Source organism: Lissotriton vulgaris, chromosome 8 (assembly GCF_964263255.1).
Source record: "Lissotriton vulgaris chromosome 8, aLisVul1.2, whole genome shotgun sequence".
Taxonomy (NCBI): domain Eukaryota; kingdom Metazoa; phylum Chordata; class Amphibia; order Caudata; family Salamandridae; genus Lissotriton; species Lissotriton vulgaris.
The window spans coordinates 827524439-827543473 of NC_141696.1; the positions used below are offsets into that span (position 1 = coordinate 827524439).

At 41.3% G+C, this 19035-nt stretch overlaps 1 protein-coding gene across 1 annotated transcript in view; it reads left to right on the plus strand.

Annotated features, from left to right (window-relative positions):
- AFF3 (ALF transcription elongation factor 3) overlaps nucleotides 1–19035 on the plus strand; it is a 2122574-nt gene that overhangs the window by 2078918 nt on the left and 24621 nt on the right. The window contains exons 17-18 of the mRNA XM_086936175.1: nucleotides 10699–10770; nucleotides 17272–17365. Coding sequence (XP_086792301.1) covers nucleotides 10699–10770; nucleotides 17272–17365 — 166 coding nt within the window. The remainder of the gene's footprint in view (nucleotides 1–10698; nucleotides 10771–17271; nucleotides 17366–19035) is intronic.

Below are 19035 nucleotides of genomic sequence, written 5' to 3' on the forward strand. Positions count from 1 at the left end.
ACACATGTTTCTCTTCGAACTTGGCAACATATAAACATGCCAAGCTTGGCGCGCAGGTGGCTCCCATGCTGGTGCCCTTGCGTTGTAGGAACAGGTCTTCTTGAAATAAGAAAATGTTGCTTTTTAGGACCAGGGTTATACATTGAAGTATAAACTCCATATTGGCCCCTCTAAGGTCTGCACTATTTAGTATATCCTCCACCACATCAATAGTGTCATTTTGCGGAATATTCGTGTACAATGCCTCTATATCGAGGGTCACCATGATCTGGGTTTTGGGATTGTACACTTGGCCTTCCACTATTGAAATCATATGTGCTGAGTCTCGTACATAGGAATCCTGACTTAGTACCAGTGGTTTTAAAAAAACATCGGCGTATTGGCTCAGGGGTTCAAGGCGTGAGCCGATGCAGCTCACAATGGGTCTCATGGGGGGATTTTCCTCACATTTATGAATTTTAGGGAGGCCGTATATAGCTGGTGTTCTGGCCTCCTTGCTGTATAGGAATTCAAACTCTGATTTGCAAATCCAGTTGTTGTCGTAAGCATTTTTGACTGTTTCATAAACTTTTTTGTTCAATGATTCTAAGGTGGCAAGAGGAACTCTTTGATAGTGTTCTTTGACTTCTAAAAGAGCTAGCATTTTTCTATTATAGTCCACTGTATTGAACACAACTACACCCCCGCCTTTATCGGCGGGTTTGATGGTTAGCTGTAAATTATTTTTTAAGCCTATCATTGCTGTTCTGTGTTCCTTGGACATGTTGTTTTTGTCCGGAAATGTGTTTTCTAAGATCTTGTTTATTTTAGATTCCACTGCTCTTTCGAACACTTCCACATTTTTCCCCACCTGAGAGATTGCGGGTGTGAAGGTCGATTTCTGTTTAAGTCCTGACACATTGTTAGGGGGGTTATAGTCTCTTTCCTCAAAGAATTCTCTTAATCGGATTTTACGAAAAAACGCTCTAAGATCTTTTTCTAAATTGAATTTATTTACATTTGCTGTTGGGGCAAAGGTAAAACCCTTTTCTAAAACTTCTATCTCAACTTTATTAAGGGAATAATCTGAGAGATTGATTATTGGAAATTTGTTGGAGTTATTTGTCCCTATTGGCGGTATCGCTGGCTTCTTGTGTTGGGATATTCCTGAGGGGCCTGGTTGTGCTGATAATTCGTTCTGTAGCCACCTCTTGTGGTTTGGTAAGGTTTCCTTTGAAACTGTCCCCTGTATGGGTAGGTTTTCCCCCCTCTCCTCTGGCGATTCTCTAAAAAACGGTTACCTCCATTTTGTTCATTGTTATAGCCACTGTTTTCCTGCATTGGTCCCTCATCTTCGCTGCCCGAACCAGAGGTTTCAGAGAATGTAACTCCTTTTTTAGCTCCTCTGTTGTATATTGGTCGATTATCAACATTTCTTTCCTCTCTAGGTTGTTGGAAGTAATCTTTGTTGATGTATGGGTATACCAATTCTATACTATACTTGTTAACATCTTTCTTAAGTTTGATGTTCTTTTTGTTTAACAGATAATCTTTGTATCCATCCATCTCTAAGTTTATTTCCTCCAATCTCTTTTTTGCATCATCTACTGCCGACATTTCTTGCAGGGCCTGTTCCAATTTTTCTATCTCCTTACGTTCCAGTATTACCCTATCTTGCGCAGTCTCAATAATTAAAAGGATCCAATCTCTACTGCATCTGTTCGCAATGTGGGTCCAGGTCTCTAAGAACTTGATGTTATCTGTGAAGAGACCTGGTTCATTGCGGACTTGCAGTCCCATAGGTATTACTCCTGTTCTGGCATATTGTATTAGGAACTCAGCATGGAGTTCAGTTCTTATTTCCTTTTTCTTGAGGTTTAGTATGTTACCCCATTTGTCATTATTGCCCGTAACAACTACGATTTTATTAGTGTTGTTAGTTGAAGAACCAACTATTTTGGAAAATTGGTCTTCTGTGAATGCAAAGGTTTTGAATGGGTCCATCCTAAACTTTCACAAGATGAATATAAGTTTAGTCGCTGAAAAGCGATCAGAGATATCTCTCCAGCACTAGGCTGTACCGAAACGGTGTAAATAAGAAGAGAGGGGCTCTTAGTTACCCAGAGGGAAATGGAGCGCCAATGTACTATTAAGTAAAACAAAAGGTTTTCCCACTGGGAAGTATTATAACCTGTTACTAGATCAGGATTCAAACTCACAACCATAAATCACACCATTCATTCTGTGGAAGAACACTTACCAAGGAGGAACATATACAAACAAATTATAAGAAAGGTACAATTTATTAAAAATATATCGGTTACAAAATTTATCGACAAAATTATCAATTAAAAACATATATGGCACAAAGATACCCCAAAATTATACAAAATATAAAAACACAGTCAGAGCCACCTAACGTGGACGTGGAGAAGTTTTTAAAAAAAGACACTACTATCTGTCTTTATCATTTCATTCATGAAGCGTCGCCTTTTTTTGAAAACATTCTACTATGGCGACGCTTCATTGATGACATCTTCTTCATTTGGGAAGGAGAGGTGGACATTCTGGAACAATTTCTTGAGTGGTTAAATCTGGGAGATGAGAACCTCCGCTTCACGGCCGTGTATGATCGAGAGGCCGTAAACTTCCTAGATATTACCATAAAACATAAGGATGACAGACTAGAAGTAGAACTTTATTCTAAGCCTACAGATAAAAACACCCTTTTACATTATAATAGTTATCATCCCCGCTCCCAAAGAGATAATGTCCCATTTGGACAATTTCTTCGCCTGAGAAGAAATTGTTCCACCCTTGAAGACTATGCAAAACATGCCAACAAACTAAGTGAAAAACTTCAAGAGAGGGGTTACCCCAAAAAGCTAATCAGGAATTCGTGTAAAAGGGCACGATTTTATGATCGTGACTCAATGATACATCCAGACCCCACCCGAGCAAGAAAGCCACCTAATGACCAAAAATTAGTTTTTGTTAGCCAATTTTCTAACATCAGCAACAAGTTGAAAAATGTGATCCACTCGAGTTGGCATATTTTAAATGATGGTAAGGAAGTTAAATTGGCCAAACCCATATTTGCTTTTAGACGAAATGAAAATATTCGTCAAAACCTGGTTCATACCTACAGGGAACAGAACCCAAACAACCAATTGACACTGAATGGTAATAAAGCTGTGGGAAACCACAAGTGTAGCAATTGTTCTGTATGTGAAAATTGTATCGTAGGGAAATCCTTGACTTACAACAACTACACCATGAATTCAAAAACCTTAAATAATTGCAGAAGCAGCAACCTGATCTATATAATCTTGTGCCCCTGCAAGCTAGCCTATGTAGGAGAAACAGGTAGGGAGATAAGACTGCGTTTGTTAGAACATAGATCCGCCCTGAAAACCAACAAAGAGAATGCTCCCCTGGTGGATCATTTCAAACAACTGCAACATAAACACACTGAGTTCTCATGGTTTGTCATTGAAAAAATAACTGGCTCAAAAAGAGGAGGCAATCTGGAGACAAAACGTAAAAACAGGGAGCAGTGGTATATTTCAACTCTAAACACGGTCAACCATGGACTCAACACAAAAGAAGACTGGATGAGAATTGTGACATAGATCAATAAAATTAATAAACCTCCCAATACAACCTTTTAAATATCAGTACCACCAGCCAAAATTAACATCTCAGCATTAGTAGTGAATTAACACAAAAGTCAAACTACTGACATATGCGGTAAAGTAACAAAAGATTCATGTTATTTAAATCATCTAAAACAAAATAGATAAGAACTGTCGATGTTTACGTTATATGGAAAATAAAAATAAAAATAAGAATGAGAGGAAACTTTAGTCACGCCCAACCTAAACACAGATAGCGTAGATTTCGTGGTGAATATAATATATATATATAAAAATTCTTTAACAATTAGCACTCGTAGGGACATATTCATTAACAGTCCAAAGTAGGAATCTTTTGCAAACTACATCAGCCCCACGGCATAGCAATACAGCCTAAAGTTTTGTAATTGCGAACTAAAATAAAGTTTCTTTAAAAAAAACTGAGGCACTGGCGTTTTCTGTATAACGCTCTCATGAGTCACATGGGGTTGTATTTTAACCATGTGACCCGATGACGAACTTTAAAAGCGACCACCACGCTGAGAGCAGTCGATACTCTCGAAATACAAGCGGTGATCGGTCAGACGCCCTCGAACAGCAGACCCGGGGAAACTCGCCGTGTGCGTTGAACAGGTAAGAAAGGGATCCGAGGTGATATAGCGATAGGTACAGTTTAGACTGTCTCTTAAACCTGTTCTCACCGTGTAATTATTAAAATGAGCAAACTGACGCTAGCATATGCACCTTTTGTATTTGTATGCAGCCACGTGTAAAAGTACCCGACTGCAAAACAGACCCCCCTTACGGAGATCAATGCCCGTATGTTAGGTAAGAATGTATACTAAAAAGTAAGGTCCGCTAACTACTGGGCTTAGACTGGGTGCGTTTTTAAATCAGCCTTCATGGTGTAGCCTATAGAGCCAGCAAATCGAGGATCGCCTAAAAGCAGGAAACCTAATCACAGGCACGTTTTGTATTTTTTAACACAGCCTTGAGTAAAACTACCCGGCGGTAAAACAGAATCCCACCCACGGAGACAAGACCTGTCCTTTAGGTAAGAACGAATAACGAATCCTAGTTATAGGAGGTAGTATTTGGTCAGAAGTATATTCTACTTTATAATATATAAAAAACATATGTTTTACAGTATAAAACGATTCAAAACGGAGGGGAACCATCAAGTAAAGTACGCCGGTTGGCACAGACGAAAAGAGGTAGATGTAAATTCGATATGTATTCAGAGGAGATTTTCCCTGCAAATTGATCACTAATGCAGTAACATTAGAAAAATAAAAAATATTCTAATTTATTCTCTGCAATTTATGCAGGTTTGGGTCGGTTCTGTCATTGGATTATTCTCCAAACAGAGAAGTCGCTAAACAAAAGCATTTTGAAAACAAATTTAAGGTAATAAAAAAGCACGCACTAAAAACCAATTAAAAAATGTCAACATTTGGGCACGCTTGACTTAACGTAATATTCCTCCAAATTCCAGATTGGAGCACAAAAGCTTGATGACTTCACAAGCTACAAGGAGCTACACCCTCGGTAGCTTTCCTCGAGCAACAGAACCACTCTGGTCAGTGCTCAATATAAATTTATTGGTATGAAAGACACGTGTGTGTGGTTATGCATGGGACAAAAACATGTGGATAACACAAACCAGAAGGTTACATTTGAGTATTGTTGCAATAGTAAAGGTAATAGACCACTGTGTAATATATAGGGCCTTTTAGATATTTTTAAGTTTATTTGTTGAAAAATGTGCACTGTCAGTTTTTTTTATATATATACAAAAAAAAGAGAGAGACAAATGTACAAAATATGGTTGTGCCAGTATTTATGGGTCTATTAGAAACCTCTCCTTAAGAGTCAGTGGCAGAGTTTGAACAAATCTCTTGAAATAAATCTGTTGGAACAAAGAGTTTGAACAAATTTTTGGAGATATACCTTTAGAATGGGGAATGAAAAATGAAAGTGGTAAATTAGCAGCAAACTAAGCACAGCAAAAAGATCTACATATAATACATGTCAGTATAACAATCACACTGTTTTGTATATATTTGTGTGCATTAGGATTAACTCTTTCACGTTGTGGAGAACAAAAATATAAATTGGTCCTGAGGAAGGAAGCAGTTATCAAGTTGAAGCTTCCGAAACGCGTCGACGCTATAACCTAAATTCATATTCGGCGTTGTCAACAACAATCCTGGTTCAAAGGAAAAACATTCCTTCCCTTGTTGACAAACCAGATGTCCGAAATGAAATGATAAAGACAGATAGTAGTGTCTTTTTTTAAAAACTTCTCCACGTCCACGTTAGGTGGCTCTGACTGTGTTTTTATATTTTGTATAATTTTGGGGTATCTTTGTGCCATATATGTTTTTAATTGATAATTTTGTCGATAAATTTTGTAACCGATATATTTTTAATAAATTGTACCTTTCTTATAATTTGTTTGTATATGTTCCTCCTTGGTAAGTGTTCTTCCACAGAATGAATGGTGTGATTTATGGTTGTGAGTTTGAATCCTGATCTAGTAACAGGTTATAATACTTCCCAGTGGGAAAACCTTTTGTTTTACTTAAAGATATCTATGAGCCTTCGCTCATCCCAGAGGAAGAGGTACAAGCTTATAGGGTCCTGAGTAAGGTCGAGTATAGTGCGCTCACGAATGAAAAACAGCTTAGAAGCTCGCCTACGATATGGGTCGTACCCCACATTGGTAATCTCTGTCTAATGGGTCGTGGCCGAAGATCGAAAGCTCGTCTTGGAGAGAGTGCTTGCTCTGAGAATTATATCCTGCCAATGGTCTCGTCCCCTGTGTTTCTGGCTGCCAAGGGTACATACTTTGTCTGCCATGATCGTGCGTATACATGGTTGCCCTCCGACTTTGTGGGCTCATGTTTTATCGCAAATCTGTTGCCTCCGACGTTCACTGTAGATGCAGACTATCACAAAACTAGAGTTGTGAGAGGCGTGATTAGCGAAGAGGACACCGCTGGTCAAGAGGCAGGAGACTTTTTCAAGGGTTTCCTCCCGTTTTGGGGACCTATGGTTAATAGTAGGAACCTGAGACAGTTGACTCGTGTGGTGGAATCGACAGCTAATATCACTGCCAGTGCCCTTGGTAATATCACCACAGAACTTCAGGCGGAAAGGCTCATGACGTTACAAAACCGTATGGTTTTAGACGTGGTCTTAGCAGATCGAGGTGGGGTATGTAAGGTGATCCATTCGAGCTGCTGCATTTTCATTCCAGACAACGCTCCGACCGTCTATCAAGCCATCTCAAGGTTGCATAAGATCTCTGAGTCCATACACGTGGACGTAGGGGATTGGACGCTGCTTGGGTGGTTTTGGGGCCTGATGTCGACTTGGGGTTGGAAGATTCTGATGATCATCGGAGTTGTTGTAGTGTTCCTGTTCACGTGTTGCCTTTGTGTGCAGTGTGGTCCTGCCTTATGTGGCCTCTGTGCTACGACGTGTATAAGACAGCCGCCTGTTACCAAAGGAGCTCGGTTGGACAGAGCTATGTTGCAGCAACATCTAGATGGTCTGATGAATATTGAATATGATTCTGACTAGTGCTTGCCTACATGAGGGCAAAAGGAGCGTCTGAGGTTCCGTGACGATTGTAAGTGATGTTTCCGACTCGCACGAATATGGTCGAGTCTGATATCTACGAACCGCAAATGACGAGTTTAGTGGGTGTGCGCAGTTTCGCTGTGCTAACCTAAACCGTTTGTCTGTTTCGTGGGTTTATACATCTGTACCCACGGGTTCCATCTTAGATATGGCATCCATTTTGTCTCTTGCCCTCAAGTAGCTAGCGAACGGACGCTGTCCGCTTCGCGACCCTGGGATTCCCAAGACTCTTGCGGAAGACACGTTTCCTTTGAAAGTGTCTTTATGATGAGGGGGATGATGTTGTAAGGCAGATGGCCCCGCTCGAGGCTCATCTTGCCGTGCCGGTCTGTTGTCTCAGCCGTGCATCTCATTAGGCACGTCTCTTTGATGCCTGTAGCTCGTGTTTCCCGATACCACCCCTTTTACACCCTTTCCGATCTCCCCCCTGTTTCTGCCTTCCTCTGCACCTGTCCTTGTTCCTTCTTCGATCTGTTTACTGCCGATTGGAATGTACTAATGGTGGGAAGATGGGTTTTTACAGTTGGGAACCACGAATGTTTCTGTACTTATGTTCCGGACCATGAATGCATCAAAGCGACCCCTCTCGGGGATAATTATGGGAACCAAGTTGTAAACCTTTGTGTACCATGTTAGCCTATGAGAGAAATGTGTATAAAAAGGAGCGATCCACAGTAGCAAATTGAAACAGATCCCGAAAACATACCCGTTGTGTACTTCTCGTGAATTCTGTGTTCCCTGCAGTAAATAAACCTCGAATCTTTGACGCCGAAGGAAGTGTCCCGTGTCTCTGTCATTTGTACGCCGGAACAGGTTACCCACGAAGGTTTCAGGTGTTGTCCCCTGGCACCGCTGGGTCTTAAATAACCCAGTCCTTCACCCCACCCTTGCTACGCACCGGGGGATTGTCCGGTGTCCGCAACGGCCGGTCCGGCCCTGATTACACTCGGATGAGTGCCTTGTTCACTGTTTTTACTTAGGGAAGGAGACCCCCAGAATAAAATATTTCCTGCTAGGTATTCACAATCCTATTTTAACTCACCTGACTACATCTACACAGCTCTGGCCCCACACCCGCACTTCACCATTATGGCTGTTGGATAAAAGATCTCTGATAAAGTGCCCCTTTCAAAGGGAGCCCGTTGAGTATTGCACCGTCGACCCAACGAGGAGCAGCCCATATGATGAAGCATGACACCAGAAAGGGTGTGTGAGGAGATTACAATCCAATAAATGGATTCCCAACTGTAAACCCCACGATGGCACAGCTGGTTCCTGTCTTTTCTTGACTCTGTAACTCTGTCATTTCAGGAACAGCATAATTCCACTTCTTGGATAATATCCCTCTACCAAAGCCATATATGCCTGCTGTTGGGACACATTTGTGGCTTGGTGAGTGACCAAACAGATCAAACCACTTCATGCCAAGGTGTCATAGGTTTTGTTGCTTCTTTTATCCTTAGCCAAGAAAGGCATTTCTTTGGGCATAGTTAAAGGTTATCTGTTGGCTATTTATGCCTTTGTACTGTTGAAGAACAAACGTTTGTTGTTTAAATTACCAGTTGTGATGATTTTCTTAAAGGTCTTCAACATTTGTTCCTCCCCTCTCCTTTCATTATGCCCCAGTGGGACTTGAATTTGGTTTTGACCTTCCTCAGTTGTTCTCCCTTTGAACACATGCATTGCTGTCCACTCCGATCGCTTTCCCTAAGACTGTATTCTTGGTGGCCAGAACTTCAAACCAGAGGGTGAGTGAGCTTTAGCCTGTATCTCTTGCTGCTCCTTGCACTATCTTCTATCCCCAAGCTGGTTCTCCGGACTCTGGCGTCTTTCTTGCCAATGGGAGTTCACAACTGTTTCACTTTAGTCAATCCATCACCCTGCTCATGTTCTTTGTGCCACCTCAACCCCCTAAGAAGGAGTAGAGTCTCCATCTCCTGGACCCAAAGAGGGCCCTGAGCTTCTATAATGATTGTACCAGACAAGACCAGGTGGACGATCCGCTCTCTATTCGCTTCATGAGAGTGAAGAAGGACAGAGTGGTGCAGAAGCAGACCATCTCTTGCTGGGTCATGCTCTGCATTTGATCTGCTACGCTTTAGGTAGGAAGCAGCCTCTCAAGGGCTTGTGGGCTCATATGCCCAGAACCAAGGCTGTTACTACTGCATTGGTACGCAGAGTGCCTGTCTGGACATTTGCCAGGCTGCAGCATGGGTGTCCTTCCATACGTTCACACAGCCCTGCTGCATGGACAGCCTGGTCTGGCATGACAGGCATTTTGCCCTATTGGTCTTGCAGGACTTTTTAGCTTGAACCAGTTCACAGACCCACCTCCTGGGAGGTACTGCTCTGATATCTATTCTAAGATGAAGAAACTGTGGTAGAAGTCTCTATTAGAAGAACAATTTAAGTATTTTCTGGTACAGATTCTAACCACAGATTCCACTAAGGACCCCCAATCCTCTCCATTCTGTGAACTGAACTCTTTCAACTAAAAAGATCCCAATCTAGGAATTTGCACACTGGTCACAACCAATTGGATTTTGGGTCTGGATCTGCGGACGTGGAAATGTCACAAATAGCAACTGATTTCATCACACTTGGGTGGTGTCTATATAGCACTGTGCACATTACACTCGGTATGGATGATGTCAGTGCCACCGGCGCCATCTTCTGGCACAAAGGGTTACTGCTTTAAAGTTTTCTGGATCCAGTCTGATGCCTTGGGGAATATTCTAAGGTGAGGAATCTGCAGTTAGATAAAGTCTCTACCAGAAAAGGTGTTGCAAAAAATAAGTATCTTGATCTTGATGTCCCAAGTATGGTACCAGAATTAGTGACACAGTAGAATGTGTTATCAATTCTGATTGGTTACCCTCAACCAATCAGAACTGGGTAGAACAGTCTAATTGGATGCTGGTAGCCTCCCCAAAAAGCCCTTGTCAGCCTACACATCGATGAACAGTTGTGCAGGCCAACAATGCACGTGCTGTGTAAACCAAAGTAGTTTTCAGGTGTTGTTTTGGTATAGAAACTGCACTTGGTTATTCTGACTAAGGATTGGATTGTTTTATTTTCACTTATTGACCTCCTTTCTGTGGATGGAATAAAAACATGCAGATTAACCCTTTTCGCATTTTAGCAAAAATGTTCACCCATCCTTACCGCTGAATACTTAGTGCCTTTCCTAACTAACCTCTGCTCTCTTTTTTCCAAAGTTAACAGAACTAGAAGAGAATGTTTTACAAAAGGTTTTTGATTTATGGGACTGCGTTCTTAGAAGCAAAGCAACAGATTAAATATTTATAACAAATGAGCAATTGTACATTTGCATGTAAATCATTTTTGCATATTTCTGAATTTTATACATGCATAATGTGGTACTCTTAAAGTGAATCTTACTCATTTGATCTCAATTTCTTTTCCTCTTTTAAAGGTATGCCATGAGGCTTAAGTCTCACTCGGGTTCTAGCGCCACGCCTCAAGAGAAGCAGCTTGCAGCATTATGGTTCGTAATGCCACATTTTATTTCCTCGCAATTTTTCAAACATCAAAGCTCTTTGTAGCAAATTGCACAGTGTTTACCATTACTATTGATTAATTCAATGTGCGCTAACTATACTGTTGGAACCAGTTCTCAGAACCATGCATTTTATTGAATTCCCAAAACACGAAGAACAAGTTTGAACAAAGCTGAGTGATTGGGCAAAGCCAGAACTGCAAAAATTATAATATAACAGGAAATGTGTTATCGGAATGTTTCCTATGAGACTAAAGGACACTTTCCAACATTTTACGGCAAATTGCTAATTGTCAAGTAATATTCTTTCTGTTATTGTGTCCTGCTGTGAATGAGAGATATGTTACATAATCCAGGGAGTTGTATTGGCATTTTTAAAGAGTTTGAGTTTTATTACCAAGGCTTCCACTTCCCACTGTCAGCACAGAGCATCTCAGGCCATGCCAGATAACTTTTTCCGTTGTACTGACTATGGACCAGATGTAAGAAGCTTTTTTTCTGCTCGCAAAAGGCCCGGACTATTCATTTTTTGTTTCTAAACGGAACCCGTTGTCCTTTAAGGAAAACGGGCTGCATTTTTTAAAAAAAGATTGCTTTATTTTAAAGAAATCACGGACATGGTGGTCAGCTGACCCCAGCAAGCCACCATCTCTGTGATTGTAGTAATTCCCAATGGTTCGCAAATTGCGACTTACTTCATTAATATTCAGGAGGTAGGCCGATTTGCAACCCACTAGGAATCGCTAAATGAAACTCATAGGCCCACATGCATCAAGCATTTTTGGAGTCGCAAACGGTGCGATTCCTTAAAATCGTCCGTTTGCGATTCCAAAAATGCATTTTGGAATGCATCAAGCATTTTTAGAAATCGCAACATTTTTGCGATTTCTAAAAATGCGATTGCTTTTAAGAAATCGCAAATTTGCGATTTCTTAAAAGCAATGCATGAATACTTTTTATATTGCGAATTCGCAATTAGAGGGACAAATTTACAGAGTAGTTGAACTACTCGGTAAATTTGCAAAAACTGTAAATAATGCAGAAAATGCATTTTTAAAACATTCATGTTACGGACACACATGTCCTTAGGACATGTGTGTGTGCAACATGATGCGAAAAATACATTTATGGGGTGCATGGGGGGGTCATTTAGACCCCCCTCTCCACCCTTGAAATGGATTGAGGAATTGCGATTTTCAAATTGCGAATTCGCAATTCCCATTCATTCCTATGGGCCGTTTGGCCCATAGGAATGAATGGGAATTGGGAATTCGCAATGTGAAAATTGCATTTTTTATGCGATTCGGTAAAAATAGCGATTTCTACCGAATTGCATAAAAATGGAAAAAATAATCATGCATAGGCTTTTGCGATTTCTAAATTGCGAATCCCTATTTATCGCAATTTAGAAATCGCAAAAGCCGAGATTGATGCATGTGGGCCATAGAGTTTCATACATTAGGAATAGAGATTACCTACTTGCGATTTGCAGAAAATCTCAATTAGGTAATCTCTATTTCCAGTATTGATACATGTGGTCCTAAGTGGACTTAATCTTCATCAGATTCCATTATGAGGATTCACTGTAAAGAAGCAGCTAAGTGTGATTTGTAACTTTTTTATTATGCATTATTTTATTGTCTGGCTTTTCTATCTTTCTAGTACCGTATTCAATTTCCCAAACAGTGTCTACTGGATAGCTTTATTAATTGAAACTTTGTCCAACTGGCTTGAAGTCTGGCAAAGGGCAAGTAGGAAGGAGATGAGTAATTCAATCTATATTGTAGACAAGAATTACCTTCCCAGTACCTAAGCTCTATATTTGCACATGTGTTGTCTGTCTAAATGCCATCCTAACTTACCATAGCAAGTCACTCTGGAGGGACTAGGGAACGTTTGAGAACTCCGAGGCCTGGAAAGGTGTCGCTTTCTCACTCAAATCTGAGAAGGAAATACAGATTGGATTGCGAATTCCCTTAAAAATGGCATTCCAGCTACACATAAAAGGTATTTTGAAAACCATATGGTGCCAATACCTAATCCAAAAAAGTTAGGGAACTACCATGAGTACCCTGTCCCATGCAGTGGTTTGGTAGCCTGGGTCTTGTGACCAAAAGTGTAGTCAATTTACTCTTCTTCCCCAGAATCTTTTTGTGATGTAGCCAGCAAGATTGAAGTATGAACTGTCTATCAAATGAGGACTGACGACCACAAATTAGAGAAAGGTGCTAATAACTCTTAAAGGCCCTACAGCCTGTCCCATCCCAGGTGTGAGGCCTGGCATGCTTGTGCAGAAGATCTAGCTGCACTAGCAGACAAGCTCATCCTTCCAGATCTCTCATACTAGAAAGTCTCACTCACACCATCTTTTCCTCCTGACCAATCACATGCCTGTTGATGCGTACTGTCATCTGGACTCAGCAAACATTATTTTACTTCCACCACCTCCAGTTGCCCCCCTCCGCAGTCTCCTCTTTCTAATATTCTGCAGCAGTCCAAGAAATCGAATGCATCTCCAGGACATTGTTCTTCAACAGTACGCCATAGTTTCATGCTGAAATACACTGCATAATGAAAGCCTGCATTCCAATCAACGATGGTATGAGTTAGACAAAACTTCCCTCTGGGGCCATAAGTAGGTCCTTCTAGTGTTCGCCATGGTGACATTAAACTTCTTCCTAACTAACATATTTTGCGCGATAGCTTCTTAACTTGACAGGAAAAAGTTTCACCAAGTGTTTTGCTAGTGACTAGACTATAAGGTTGGATAATTTTTTTTTAATATTTGCATACAACCCCCACTTCAAATCTTATGAGTCATACCATGGAGACCCTGGTTTCTCGTCAATATAACAATAAGCACAAATGGAGAGACAACAGTCTCAAACTCTGATATCCATACTAAAGGTTCTGGAGTAAAAAAGGCCTCCAGATATATATGTAGGGGTAACAACAACAGAAATGTATAAAATGCAACAGATGCTCCGAGGAGTGTCCCAGTGCTAGGCAAAGGGAGTGGCATTTCCGATCAGGCTTCTTGACCTATCGCCAATCCTGGAGCTAGGCCCTGTCTTAGCAATCTGTGCAAACCCATCTGTCTCATTGCCACTACCGCACTACTGTGTCTTTGTACACATACCTGCCCAACCTTCACAACTTGTTGTTAATTTGAGCAGACACCTGTCCTGCAGTCAACATTTCCTGCAGATCATGACTCCTTTTCTCTAGAAAAAGATTGTTCTACTTTCTCCCTCATCCAATGAACCCCTATTTATTTATTATTGCAGTTTTACCAAAGCATTTAACAAAAACAAATGGTTCAATACTAGAGAGAAAAATATGACAAAACACATACAAGGTTATATTGATGGGGTTCATTTAGTAGCTTCTTCTCAACTTGGGAACCAGTGAAGCAAATGAATAAAAGTGAGAGAGAGGGCTAGAGGGAGCACCTATCCGAAGCCGGAAATTAGAGTGAAGGGAATGAGGAGGGGTATAGAAAGATACCAATGAGCATAAGCAATGGGAACAGGAGAGTGTAGACATTTAAAAACAATGTATAGAAAGCAGAGTCCAAACTGAGAAGAGAGGGTGCTAGAGAAGTTGAGCAAGCTATGGTTAGGTGTTTGTTTGATAGTTGAGGGAAAAGAGAAGACACATGCACATTCTTAATTGTTTTAAAAGGAGCGAGCAGATATGGGGAAAGGCTAGTGTAGAGAGAACAGTAATTGTCACAGGGCTGATGCCTGACAAAGTCTCTTAGGCTGCTTCTAGGTCTGGCTGTCCATGTCTCCATAGTCTTGGTCTGCCAGATGTAAAGGTGACTCCATCCATTAGCCACGTTGCAGCCAACTCTAAGTAAACTCCAGTAGAAGGTGTATTCCGAAAGGAGCCCTAAGGAGAAAAAAGCATAAAGGCAAAAAACCTCAGAGGTGGTGGCGGGGCTACAGAGGATGCTGCTTGATAACAGCTAGGAAGACCAATAAGGAAATGATGAAACCAGTAGACATCCAAAATGGCAGACAGGATTCATGCTGGCAAGTGAGGAAGGAAACTAAAAATAGAGGAAGGAAAGTCAAGTGGCAGGACTGATTATCTCCAGGGAATAGCTCCAAAAAGGTCAAGAGCAAGGAAGCACGACAAAGTGCTGTTCTAAGCATTGCAACACAATAAGTAAAAAGCTCATTCCCTAGGCTAGAAGCAGGAAATGATGTAAGAACCAGCTGCCCTACATACTCTCTTGGATTGGTTTCCCTAGAAAGTAGAAAAGTAGCAACGATCTTGGATTGGGGAGAATATTCCTTCCCGGAGGCCTCTATCAGAGGAACGGTGGAAAGGAGGAAGTCCAGTTTGCTGGAGACACTGCACGCTTCTTGTGAGGGAAACCACCAACAGAGAAGACCGCCAGAGGAGAGGGCTGCACCGGTATACTAGCTGCCAAGAGATAGGTCTGTTGAGGTAAAGTGGTGGCTCGCCGTTGCTGACAAATACCTCCACTCAGTCCGAGTGCAAACGAGACAGCATATTCCTCCCACCATCAGAAGAGGACAACAGGTGGAACGGCGGCAGCTGCAGTGGCTGCAAAGCAAAAGTTAATCTGAGTTAAAAAAAAGAGGATTGCAAAAGTAGTTTACAAAAGAAAAGAATATAAAGGGCTAATTTAACATGTTATACAAGTAGAAACAACAAGTCTTGACAAAAGATGAAAGTTGGACAGAGAAATTTACAAAGGTGAATCAAAGACAATGCTGAGCTTTCATGCCGAGGTAGAAATGGGAATCGAAGACAAGGAAATATAGGAGTAATAGATATTGAAGCAGACACAGGAAAGAAAATAATGTCAGTTTTCTTGAGTCCTTTGCTCTTTTCACTCTACACTATTCCTCTGACCTTATTTCATTTTCCACTTTCTCAGATGCTCTTCAAGGTAGGATTCTGGGTTTCGCTTCTACTGTTGAGAATTAGAAGCGCTCTCACTTCCTTAAACTAACCTTGTAGTCACTATACCCCATTATGAGCCCTTTTGGAAGGCAAGATGAACCTGTACTCTCACTCACTGTTTGCGTACCTCCACCCACTCTTGCCCTAAACATCACAGAAGGCAACAAAAATGTTCCACAACTTTCTCGCATTCACGGTGCAATCATGCACAACATTGTTGTTTGCAGCCATCTCTTTGCCTTCTGTTGAGGTGAAACTAGTCCCTCCCATGCAGCCCCACTGTCCCTAAGAGTAAGATGAACATCCTTAATGAAAGTATCAGTAGCAGGCTGCCCTATGAAGTGGTCAGGGTGAGTTCTTATTTAGAGGTATGAGTCATTGAGTAAAGGAACATTTGAGGGTGAGGGCAGCAGAGCAGGATTTTCTGAAGAGAAAATGGTTTCAACACCCTTTGGAAGGGGCAAGCAAGTGCTCCTGACTCTTCACAAAGCAAGGGTGGTTGAAAACCTGAGCTTTCTGGTGGTCTATCAGTGTCATGGGAAGGCAGGGGGTGGTCTGCACGCTTGCCCTCCTTTTCATTTTGGCTCCATTTGCCTTCATGTGAAAAACATGGTAGAAAGTGTCAGGTTCAAATTGCCGCCTGGTTATTTTCTAGCACTTCTTTCCAGTAGATGAGTAGAGGATTTAGAGATTATCACTCCAAACATTCTATAAATCAGGTGTGTCCACTGAAATGTGCCAGGCAGCATGGCTTTTTTTGAGGTCACTGAATGAATGCACAACTGATCGTGCAGTATTAAAACTGTGATCGAAGGATGCTTGCTTTTCTTGACTATGCAGAGAACAAGAATACTTTTCATTGACCTCTTCTAGACTGCTGAGAATCAGAGTCTGCTCCTAAAGGTTTCCTCCTGACCAGGGTTCTTCAAAGTTGGCACTGGAGGACCAGATCCATGCCAGATTTTTAGCATATCCACATTTAGATAAATGTAGTTATCTTAAAAATTCTGCCATGGATCCGGCCCTCCAGGACCAACTTTGGAGAACCCTACTCTAGACTGTATGGACCAGAGAGTGCTGTAAATATTTGTCCCTTTCTAGTCTGTAAACATCAGAGCTTTGCATTTATAGAACCGTTTTCTATGTAGTGTAGCAGAGTGTTACCTATGTGGGTACTCTTAAAACGATCTAAATCAGAATACTTCTATTTTAGTTTCATGGCTTTACTCTGCAGAACATAGTGCTACTGTTCACTGTAGATAGATTGATGCTAAACCTGTGCTTTACTTTAGCGCAAAATTTTGACCAGTGTTGCTTATGGATTCAAGCATTTACATCAGTTATCGTTGTGCTTTCAAAATAGACTGCAAAATGTACAACAGTTTTGCTGCCATGATATGAGAGCTGTTTTCAGGCTTATATTATTGTAGTACGCCTCCAATGGTCATAAAATTGCTAGAGTGTCATTTAAATGTAGCTATTTATGTCTCTTTGTATGTTTAGTGTTTTCCTCTTTTCTCAACTCTTTTTTCTTTACTTCTTCAATAGTTACCGATGCCTGGCTCTTCTATACTGGAGGATGTTCCGGCTCAAAAGAGATCATGCTGTGAAGTATTCAAAAGCACTTATTGATTATTTTAAGGTAATATAGTATTTGAAGAAAATATTAAAATATAAAAAAAAGATAATAATTATTGACAATCTTGGTGTTGTTGTGCAATGGTGTGGTTGTCACAGTACGATTGTCGCAGAATGATAACCAAGGTAAAAGATCATTTAGACACAAATGCATATCAAAGGTGAAGTGAGGATAGTGTCCACTTCACCAGCCAACCCTCTACACTGATGGGAATGACTTGCAGCATCTGAGAAACAGTTTTCTACTGATGGTCCCAACTAGCTGCGGCCCGTGCAGGTAAGAGCAGTGGGGCGGTGGTGCCAGGTGGGGTGGGGTGGGGTGGGCGGGATTTTCACAGACGACAAGGACAAATTAATCATTTATTTAATTTTCCCTCCTGGTCGTCTGTCGAATCCCCCCCAACCCAGCCCCCCTCTCTTACCGGCACAGTGTGAGCATTGTAACAGGAAGATGCAGCTGATACTTGGCTCAAGGATGGCTTAAAATCCTGAACTTGCACCTTATCACAATAGCCTGTGCTTAGTACCCATGTCAACAATGGGAAGTGGTGTTTATCCATAAGAGTTTCAATTACATAAACAACTTCCCTTATTGTCCACTGTTACATCTACGTTTGCACTGGATCTTGAAATCCTATCTGGATCGCAAATGGTGGGTGGTTAATCGATCTGAAAAAATATCCTCACCCCTACTCACTTTGTATCTAGACTAGGCGTACTAACACTGTTGAATAGGCTGTTAGTTTCGACAGCAGCTGTTGGGTCACTGGATGATCTTTGGACCATAAAGTACTGATCATACAGTCTGGATGACTAAGTATGCTGGTCAGACACCATGCAGCTGGAGGGTTACACTGATGTAGGTGCCTCATTGCTGGCTGAGAAGGGTTTGTTCCTTTCCAGGCATCTTCCTGCACCGTAGCAGCAGCTTAAGTTAAACCCAGGCCTGAAGAAAATAAATCATACACAATGTCCCCCTTTTCTTGATGTCCTTTTGAAAAAGTCACCCGAGCTCGAACAGCAGGCTCCCCCTATGCCTCCAGGCAGTGGTAGTCCTTTAGTGGGATGTGGCACTTCCACTGCAAATATTAGGCCACAATGTCAGTAAGGGATTCTTTACAACATGGAACCTTCTATAATCATCTAAATCAAGGTTTAGGGCCTAACCTTCTGAATTTAGTTCCCCTGTGCAGCATTTTGGACTGAGTTCTTTACTCATAGGTTTTCACAGCACCCTCCTCCGGAAAAAGGCATTCAGTAAAGACAAGACCACGTATATCCTTTTGTTTAGGAATATAGAACATTGATTGACAACATATCCACAGTTGTTGAACAAAACTTGACAAGTCATTTAAAAACGGATCACAGATTCATTAGCATACGTTTCGACCCACTTGCCATAAGAAGCAAACAACAAAGTGATGGAAAGAAGGGTTTAATTAATCTCAGTGGATTGCTCAGACTACATTCCAGTTCATCGTTTTTCACCCAATTTGTCAGTTTTAACACAGATATATGGAAATCAGCTGTGGTCCTGCTTTAATAGGAATAGTCAAGCATGAACTGCCAGGCCAGGTGCCCTCTAAATTGGAACACAAGCATTTTTGTTAGGTTTCCTCAGAATTTTCTACACTCCATTTTATAATGACAAAATCTCCTTTATATATGTCATCT